Source organism: Scophthalmus maximus, chromosome 2 (genome assembly GCF_022379125.1).
Source record: "Scophthalmus maximus strain ysfricsl-2021 chromosome 2, ASM2237912v1, whole genome shotgun sequence".
In the NCBI taxonomy this organism is placed as follows: domain Eukaryota; kingdom Metazoa; phylum Chordata; class Actinopteri; order Pleuronectiformes; family Scophthalmidae; genus Scophthalmus; species Scophthalmus maximus.
In genome coordinates, this window is record NC_061516.1 from 20437403 (window position 1) to 20447598 (window position 10196).

At 46.2% G+C, this 10196-nt stretch overlaps 1 protein-coding gene across 1 annotated transcript; it reads right to left on the reverse strand.

Annotated features, from left to right (window-relative positions):
* Positions 1-6663: 6663 nt before the first annotated feature.
* On the reverse strand, positions 6664-9262 carry plac8l1 (PLAC8 like 1). The gene is made up of 4 exons (XM_035627106.2): positions 9143-9262; positions 8428-8663; positions 7929-8065; positions 6664-7432 (listed from the first exon to the last, which is right to left on the reverse strand). Exons 1-4 carry the CDS (start codon positions 9166-9168, stop codon positions 7301-7303), a joined length of 531 nt encoding a protein of 176 aa, XP_035482999.1. The 5' UTR covers positions 9169-9262; the 3' UTR covers positions 6664-7300.
* Positions 9263-10196: the final 934 nt, after the last annotated feature.

Sequence of the window (10196 nt, forward strand, 5' to 3'; positions counted from 1 at the left end):
TCTGACTGACGGTTTCCACCATTCTGTGCTGTCTCACATCTTTTTCAGTGAGAGTGGATATATCTTTTAAAAAAAAAAAAAAAAGGAAGATGTTTTTTGCCGAAGCGCCACCAAAATATGATTTGTTGCCAACTGGAACAGTTGGATTAACGAGGAGCAAACTAATTCTGAGTAGCTGCACCATTATAAAGAGTAAACCATGAATAAAAGCTCACATAAAAACCTGTAATGCTTTCACGAGTTCATTTCAGCCACAGACGATTTGTTGTGATGCGTTAATGAATTACGAGCGGCAAAAAATGTCCAAATGTTTAAAAGAAAGAAAAACATTTTAGGATAATTACTTTTTTTTGCAAGAGTACCGCTGTCAGTTCAATAAAACTGAGCTGGAGCCGGGAAGCGATTAGCTTATCTCAGCATGAAAGACTGGCAGCAAACAGAATTACAAAAATGACAAGTTGCGGTTTAACTCGGAGATTCCAGGCAGGCGCTGCCGCTGTTTGCCGAGAAACAGACGCAGCGAAAGCCCATAAGCGCCAATAGGCACCGTTCCCCAAAAATGTTGAATTGTTCCCTTTGAAGAAGATGATGTCGATTACCTTTGAGGACGCCTTGAGTCACAAAACGGCGAGGGTGCGTAGGGTGTGGGAGTACGGGGCCGTCTCATGGTTTTGAGATCTTTTTCGCCACAATGCCAAGAAATCCCACACGTCACAGCGGAAAGACGTTTGTTTTTTCAAATGTAAATGTGCTAAATTGGGATTAGATGACGCATCCCAATCTTTACTACTTTAATTACCTCCACCGGTGCCCTCTGGTTGTCTGTCTGTCTGTCAGCAGGATTACTCAAAAAAAAAAGGACGCATGCTCATGCTCATATTCATGATTTCAGTTTGGGTTATCACGTGCTGTATGATGTTCAGTAAACACATCAGTTTCCTCAGACTCTCCATTCCTGCAGCTCCTCTCCCTGAGACACTTCTTCACGCTTCCCCTCCTGATGAAGCCCGGTCTGCTCTGATTGGCCAGCTGGCCCACTCTGTGGCGATTGGTCAACCACTCCCAGCGCGTGCAGGAAGTTCTCTGGCGCTCCCTTCGCCGCAGACGTTCGGCCTTTTAACCAGAGGACGAAGCCATACAGTGTTTGAGCAGAACCGGATAAAATGGGGGCCGACGCAGGATTTTCTTTAGCGCGGCAACATGGCGCCATGGCGGAGGTATGCACTCTGCTAGTTGTTCATGGCATCAGACTTGTGCTCCTCACGTCCCGCCGAGCGCAGAGCCGACGTCCCCGAGCGGCAGAGTGAGAGTGGCCCACTGTTGGTGAGATTTCCCCTTGCGCGGTGAAATGGTTAAAAAGTTTGTCACGACCTAAAGACAGGTTTTTTTTGTGGTGACACCTTCAAAGCGAGTGTTTATCCCCTCGGGTTTTCCGTCGGACATTCGGGACTCCTGGCGTCACGCAGCGGGCGGGTCCTCCAAGTCTGCAGGGGAAGAAGGCGACGGTGCATCGCGCAGCTCGCGCAGCTCGCGCAGCGGGGAGGCCTTCGAGGCTCAAGGACCCATCCTTTCATAATCCAAGCTCATCAGAACGCGCATGTCCTGTTGCGTTTTTTCCCCCCCCCGGGAAGAGGATTCAGAAGCAAGCGATGCCATAGTCGTCCGCGTTTTCTGCACTGGAACTCCAAAGGTGCTCAAAGCAAATGTGAAATAGAGCGGGAAGATCACAACTCTGCAAGGAGGAGCAAGACGTGGATAAATCGACACCCTGGCATAAAGTGAGGGCATTAAAAGGACCAATGCCGGAGGGGGTGACGTACCATGTGGAATTCTTCTTCTCATGTTCAAATGAGAATGATTGGCATTCTTGACATTCAACATGGAGGCCATTTTTTCCGCCCTTTTTTTTCATGAAGGCTCTTAACACTCACGGTCACGCTCAGAGGCCGTGGCCTTTGTCTCAGTCGCCATTTTGTTTTTCTTTTTCTCTCCGGCAGAAGCGTGTTCTTTTGCGGTGTTCAAAAAATACCCAATATTCTTATTAATTTTTTTCTAATTCTTGTGGGTAATTTGCAGCTTGCACGGCCCTCACCGCTGAAGACATTCCGTTGGATTTTGAGGCCCCTCACTCGATAAAGATTTTTTTCTTCTCATGCTTTGACCTCTCGTGACGTCAGCCACTTGCCCAGCGTTGCTTCGGCTCACACATAGAAGTGGTCACAATCCAACCTCGTTTGAAGTTGACACGTAGCTCAAATCAAAATTTAGCTTTGAAGTTGAGTGCTTTTTCCCCCCTCACAATTTTTTTTCACACTGTTTTAACATTCAGGAATCCATTTCTCCAAGTTCCCCATACTGTAATAGGAATATGTTGTTGCTACTGACTTCATCATCAACTGGTTTCATTCTTGCAATGCATTCATTTTTCTAAAATGTGACCGTATAATCCAGCATGGCCACATTGTGAACACAGCCCGTATTTGTTTCATTTTAATTTATGCTGTGGGAAAAAAAAACCCAACATGATTTAATGACCTCAACGGACACAAAGCTGAAGTCCTGAAAGAAAAGGATCCTCCCTCTTCTTGTCAGGCAAGGAATTTAAGGATAAATTCTTTGGGCAGAGAAGAATAAAGTCCTGCTGTGGAACCAAAAAAATACAAAAGTTTGGAAATCCCTAGTACTCTAATCCCTGTGTATGACAGAGGGTGTTTTTTTAAAGTCAAATCATTCCAACAACAAAATACTCCTCCTGTCAGTCTTTAGAAGGAAAGAAAATCTTTTACAACAGCCTGCTTAGTCTGAGGAGCGGAGGGGCGCGAAGAAAATCCCATCATCCATTATCATACGCAAACACACACACACAGAGAACCCCGAAAAACACAAGACAAGTCCGCTCAGCAGAGGAGCACACGGACGGCCGCCGCACAAACTGCCACCAAGGCTGAATGTTAGAGAGGAGGAACGACTGAAAACACAGAGAAAGACACTGGAAGGGCAAGGATGGAACATCATGGAGCATCACAGAGGAAAGGGATATGAAGAGAGTGTGAGGAAGTGTGTGCGTACGCGTGTGTGCGCGTGTGTGTGCGTGCGTGTGTGTGTGCTTGTGTGTGTCTGTGTGTGCGTGTGTGTGTGTGTGCGTGCGTGTGTGTGTGCTTGTGTGTGTCTGTGTGTGCGTGTGTGTGTGTGTGTGTGTGTGTGTGTGCGTATGTGCGTGTGTGTGTGTGTGTGCGTTATGTAAACCCCAGGTGGTGCTTGTTGTCCTGGATAGGAGTATCACCGGGGGGACGACAGCTCCATCTTAGCAAGTCTCTCTCTCTCTGTTTGTTGTCTATATTTCCTTTTTCTCATTTTTCACAAACACACCCAAGGAGGAGTCGGGAAGAGGATGGGATCAACAAAAGGGGGGGGTGGGGGGTGAAGGCAGGAAAAGAGATGGAGTGATTGAGGGAAAGAGTACATGGAGGAAACGAAAAGGCTACAGGAGAGAGGACATACATTCAAGAGGAAGAGACGCGTGAGGAGGAGGAGGAGGAGGGGGGAAGAAAGAGAGGAGTGAAATGCATCAAAATACAAAATACCCCCCAAAAAAGGGCGAAACCCTCCACCTTGTGCTCCTTGTCCTTCAGCCGCGGAGTGTGTTCATCGTGTGAAGGGTGACATCTGTTCATGGCAGCGTAACGAACAGATTCTATCTGCTTATATGGCCCTACTTATATACTCTGTATACTGAGGTCCCTGGTGAGCACAGTCACGGGAGGGGCCTGTCCAGGAACATCTGCATACATCACACCCACACAAACACACTTGCACACGTCGCGCCCCTGACGGGGCTGCTGCTGGTAAACCGCCCGCGCCCTACACCCGATGCCTCAGTGGGGATAGTCGTCTTTCTGCTGACGCGGCGGGCCAAGTTTTATGGTCCCTGTCCAACTGCCGACTCGGGATGGGACCCCGCTCTTCCGGATCTTGACCTCGACACTACTGCTGCGGGAAATCCACCACCCTGACCCCAGATCAGCACTTAAGACTAATTTGGCCCCACTGAGTAGCTCCAGGGGTCCAGATCTGGGGCAACGCTGCCCTCCAGTGGTTCAGGAGTGGACGTGTGTCCGCTAGAGATGACGTAAGGCCAGGCTGTGTGTGTGTGTGTGTGTGTGTGTGTGAGAGAGACAGAGAGAGAGGGAGAGAGATAGTAAAAGAGAAAGACCTACTTGAGTTGAAGGGTTTGAATGTATCAGCATGCATAGATTACAGTTTTCATATGTGAAGAATATACGTCATGCTATGACAGAAAATCAGTTCGTTCCAAATAACCTATATGATAAAAACCTTTTACATAGCTCTTTGGCTATTTCACCATGTAGATGAATTTGATTTTTATCCCCCCCCCCCCCAGATTTTTAGCTTCAGAAATTTCACCCCCTGTGGAATCGGGGTGTTGGGGATTTTGTTTGTGGATGCTCACAGCTAGGAAAGCTTTTCATTATTATTATAACTTATTATTATAATACTAGAACACAATCACTGACACCGTTTTCATAGGGACTGTTTCTTTTTGTAGGAAGCTCCAATGAAGCCGTCAACAACAAGGTCTGTGTTTCATCTTGTGGTTTGCCGGTGGAAAACAGACTTTTAATGGCGACCTGACACAGTTATTGGCACACAGTTTAATGTGCATTTTAATGACAGACACTAATTTGGAAGGAGCCGCTAGGGCTATCAACTTCAGGAAATAGGTTCTTAAAATAAAAAAAAACGGAGTGTAAATATAGACACACCATGTTTGAAGGAGAACAGTGTGTGGGACTTTCTGGCAGAGTGTATTTGATTTGCAAGGCAAATAGTTTTCCAATTTCACAAGCCAATTCAGGGCTACTGATGCTGAAGTAACAACATCTGGTTGTTGCACGGAGAGAGAGAGAGAGGGAAGATGCTTCGCTGTGTGCCTGAAGGCAGCTCTGCTCGAGGCAGACCTGCTCGCTAACAACCCCCAGCCGACAGAGAACAGAGGATGTGCGGGAAGCGTTTATCCCTCCTGGACTGATCAGGAAACTCTGGAGCCCTATACACACACGTCGGGATGATGGCAATCTTACATAAAAGTATTACAGCTTCTACTGGGTAGTTTTGGTAAAGCAACATGATTGGCATCTGCAGCAGTGATATATATATGTATATATATATATATTTTTTTTTTTTTTTTCTGGGCAACAAAGATATGAACATATTTTCAGCATGTTTTTCAGCAGGGAATTTTTTTGAATTGCAAAATGCTCATTCGTTCGCTGATGTGTCTTTGATCTGCACGGGTACACAGGAGCATGCTGCTGTGTAGAGTCTGAATTAAAAATGTCCACAGTGGGACATTAGCTGCCGGCTGAAAAACCCCTCATAACGCAGAGCAAAGTGGTCTTCTCTCTAAAGCCGGCACTATTAACAGGCAGTAAAGCCGAAGAGTCGATTGGTGCGGGAACTATAGTCTGAAATAATTGGTCTGTGTGGATGGATCTTTGAATTAGAGGCGTTATCAGTCATTCTGATACTTTGTCAGGCTTTAGTAGAATAAGAGTGTTGGTTAGGGACGAGGACTCCCGATGAACTAAAACCATCAAGAAAATAATCAGATGAGAGAGTGACGGTTATATAAAAAAATATGTATTTTCATTCAGCAGAAAAAAAAACCTACTCGAAGAGTGCAGTGCACTATTTGTAAAATATGATTGGGTTTTTAGAATTCACAGCTCCCTCATTTTTGACACCGATCCAATTTCCTTCTCTCCCTCGATTCCATTTCAAGCAGCCGGCTGGTGGGAGACCACATCTGTAGAAGTTAACAAATTACATATTTGCCCTTTGAGGACCCATCTGCTTTGTGTATAAATAAAATTTTCCATATCCTTTTTTCTTGCTGCTTGGCATTTCAGGTTCAGGGGACCACGGCAATCAGGCCTGGATTAATGGTGTGATCGGATGCCTGAGGGCGAACCGGGGAACAGGAGGCTAAAAGAATAACAGAAATATGGAAATCGGCTCCATTATCATCAGACTGTACACGAACTGTAATCTGAGCTCCACTGTGGCCTGTAGGTTCGGGTAAGACAGGTGGTTCTGCATGCTGAAAGCACTTAAGCTCACTCGTCTCATCCCACGCAGATGAATCAGCATTAACACTTAAGACAGCAAATGTCTGCTCATATCAAACAGGAAGTGACATACTGCATTGCTGTGTGACTGACAAAAATAAGATTTATTATTCTGATCTGTAGATATTGTCCCTAACGTCGTCTCTCCATTTCCCACTTTGTGCTCAAAGGGCTACGAAAACTTTAGGGTCCCTCACCTCATCCCCCCATCAAGTCGGAGGGGGACTGAGCACACTAATGTGTCTGGTGACCTTTGGCGTGACCTTTACCTCATCTGTACCACTTCCTGTCTAAGAAACCGTCGCCGGGAACTGTCGTCGGCGATCTTCGTGGAACATTGAGTGGGCAAAATATTGAGGACATCGTCTTTGGAAGGACGTGTTGTTCTTGAGTTCTTCAAATCTATACTACACTACCAACAGAAAAAAAGGTCCAAGTTTCTGAGGCTGATATTTGAAATACATCTGAAACTAAGCATTCCAGTAAGTGTGAGTAAAAAAAACCCAACAAAAAATTGGCAGTTTTTTAAATTTTATCTTGAACGTTTCCTATAAACCTAACCCGAAGGCTCCAGAGAGTGCACACCTCCGCCAAGGCTATAATGCCCCATCTTGCCGTGTGGAAGATTTGTGAAAAAGAATTCGTGGATCCACCCGTTCATCCAGATCAGCTCAGGTATTTTAACGGGTTCTTTCTTGGGGCACTCCCAAGAAACAATTTCATGGAAAATCGGTTCAGTCGTTTTTTTGTAATCCTGCTGAGAGACAGACAAACAGCAATGAAAACATAGCATTTTTGGCAGATGTAATAATCCTCTGCCTTTCCACCTGCTTTTCACTCATCGCAAGATGTAGTCCATGAATTATTGCCTCTGCAGAATGTAGTCATGCTATCCCCCCAACAGTCCATGGTTGGTTTAAGCTGTGACTGTTTACCCCATTTATCAAGGTTCACCCTTTCCAGTCCTCTTTGCACATTGTAGGGTAGGTTTGATTTATTGTCCAAGGCATCCTCGGGGGCCGTTAAAAGTAAGTTCTAACCTCGCAGTATTGATTCCTCGTGCTCTTCGTACCGGTAATCTCAGCAGGTCCTCGCCAGTCTCTGTTGCATTGTGAAAAAGGGAAAGCCTTCGTTCACCGTCTCGAGTTTCCTCAGGAGCACTCAAGGGCAGTGGACACATGATACGTCCGAGTCTTCATCCTCCGCTTCATCTCTCTTATCATCTGACATACGGCCAGAGGGTAACAGCAATACACTGTGGTCCAGTCCTCACACACACTTCCCTGTGGATACACACGGGCAGATGCGCACGCACACACACACACACACACACACACACACACACACACACACACACACACACACACACACACACACACACACACAGAGGTGAGGTGAGGTAAATACATGAGATGACATCAAAACATAAACTCAGTAATTCAGAAAGGCAACTTATGAACCTATGAGGGGATTTGATTAAAAAAGGACATTTTGATCGTCTACTTTTACCGGTTGCCTTTTTTTTTGTTGCCTTTAAGTTTTTCGTTGATTGTGGCGGTCTGAAAAACTGTCTCGAGGCAAATAAACCCACACAATGAATATTCCGTCTCCTTTACTGCCTATTTAGTATTTTTTGTAAAAAAAAAGAAGAAGAAGTATGGTAATGTTTTCATGAGCAGGAACCACTTTTTGAAGTCTCCCCGTTGGCGCCTTTGAGGGTGTCTCTTCACCTCCCATTGACAAAAAACGCTTTTTGCGTGCGAACACACACACACTCACCCGTATCTTGTAGCGTTCTCTGATCCCGACTCGTAGGGCAAAGGTTGATCCTGGTAAGAGAGGAGTGCACACACTCTCCCCGTACTGGTGAGCTAAACTCAGGTCTAAACAGCACGGCACCAGAGCCCCCAGGATACCTGCAAGCACGCACGCACACACACACACACACACACACACACACACACACACACACACACACACACACACACACACACACACACACACACACACACACACACGGGTCAACACAATGTGTGTGTGAGAGAGAGTGTGTTTGCTTATTCTCCAGAACAAAACATTTTCAATTCAGTCATATTCCATTCATTATTTTCTGTCGGGGTGAGTCTTAACTAATGTTGGATGATGACAATTAACGGGTTTTCTACAATAAATCTATTTAGCAGAAATACATAATTGAAAGACACAAAGAGTAAGAGAGTCTCAAAGCCCCGTGCTTGTACAGCTAATGATGCAGTGTGTGGCCGCGTGCTCGTATTACATGTGGTCTCGTCTCCGCAGACGTCGAACAAGCCGGTGCTCCAGTCTCCTCCCGTCTGCGTGATGGTGGTGATGGTTGTCGTGGTGACGCCCAGTCCGGGCTGCATGAGTATTGGGTCTGGCGCTGCGGGGGCGTTGTTTGACTTCCAGTCAGCTGCACTTCCTGCGGTGAAGCCCCCCACGTCCTCCCCTTGAAACGATAATGCCGAGTCTCTTCTGATGACTGACAGTCCTGGTCTAAAATTAGATTGTTTTTAATGAATCTATCTTTGGACACATGGTTGATCAATTCACAATTCAACACGCCACTGATGCTCAACTGAAGGCTTACTGGGGGGAAAACATCTCGGATTAACCAATTAGTCAGTTTTTGTTTTCCTGCAAGCGGGAATTTAATTCACTCAGCGACTATGATTTTCCAAGAGCAGCATGTTTTGTACTCACCTGGCTTATAAGAAAGTTTAGCAGCACAGCGCCGCAATTACACTAATGTATCCAACTAATATGATCCTACCACCTACAAAGTACTGTAATGCGGCATTTGTTCTTGCATTCATCTCATTTGGGCCTTCAGCGACATTCATAAGAGGCATGAAAAGAAGAAAGACGGCAACGTAAAAAAAAAAAAAGCAGAGCGAGTTGAGCTGTTGGCTGTTATTCCAATGTGCTCGGTGTCGGCGACACTGTGTGCTGTACAGGGACAAAGAAGCACTTACTGGTGTGTGACTGTCAACCGCTCCATGACTAGACTCTACTGGCATCCAGAGAGGGGTGAGGCGAGGAGATGAAGGGGAGGAGAGGGTGGGCAGACAGTCAGCAGAAATGAGGAGGTGGGGTGTCGGGGGTGGGCGGGGGGGGGGGAGGGTGGAGTGACACTTCCCCAGTGAGAGGGCGTGTGTGCTGGAGCAGATAACCCGGCAGTGGGCCCGGCTCGGGCCAGAAGCTGTGTGAGGGAGATAAGTCTCGTGTTAGTCGTCTGCTGTCGGAGACTTTACTGTACCACCTGCTAATAGAGCAAATGCAGAGTGGGGCGGACGCACATCATGGTGCACGAGCACAAATATCTGGTGCAAAATAATCAGATGTAAATCGAATACAGGCACCACACACGCGCACACGCACAGACACAGACAGACAGACAGACAGACAGACACACAGACAGACAGACAGAGACACAGACACAGACAGACAGACAGAAAAACACACACACACACACACACAAACACACACAAGCAGGTCAGCACAGGCTGAGTTCTTGTGAAAAGTCATTATCTATTTAAAGGATTATCTGTAGAATGTGACAGAGATGCCCTGCGCATCTTAAATGTGTACACGTGGATGAGGACTTTTAAGTCATTCAAAATCATTTCTATTGCAAATTATGGATGACAAGTTCAAGCTCAAACAGCAGAAATCAAATCTAGTAGTTTGTTTGGCCCGTGACATTCAAAAAAAGAAGAAGAAAAAAAGCCTTCACTGCATCTATGAAAATGATTTATTTAAAAAGACGTAAAAGTAAATGTTAGACTCACCCTTGAGGCACAAACACAGACTCGCTCGGCGAAGGGTTGGAAAGTGAAAGACGCATTTCAGAGCCAATGACACACCTGCGGTCCGCGTTTGGAGGGGACTGACTGCATTCATGCATTTCCTGGTGTTCTGACGTTGACCTTTACATTTAGACCGACACGGCATAGTGTGTGTGTGTGTGTGTGTGTGTGAGTGACAGAGACCGGAGGGGGCTTTACGTGGTGGAAGGACACAGTGAAA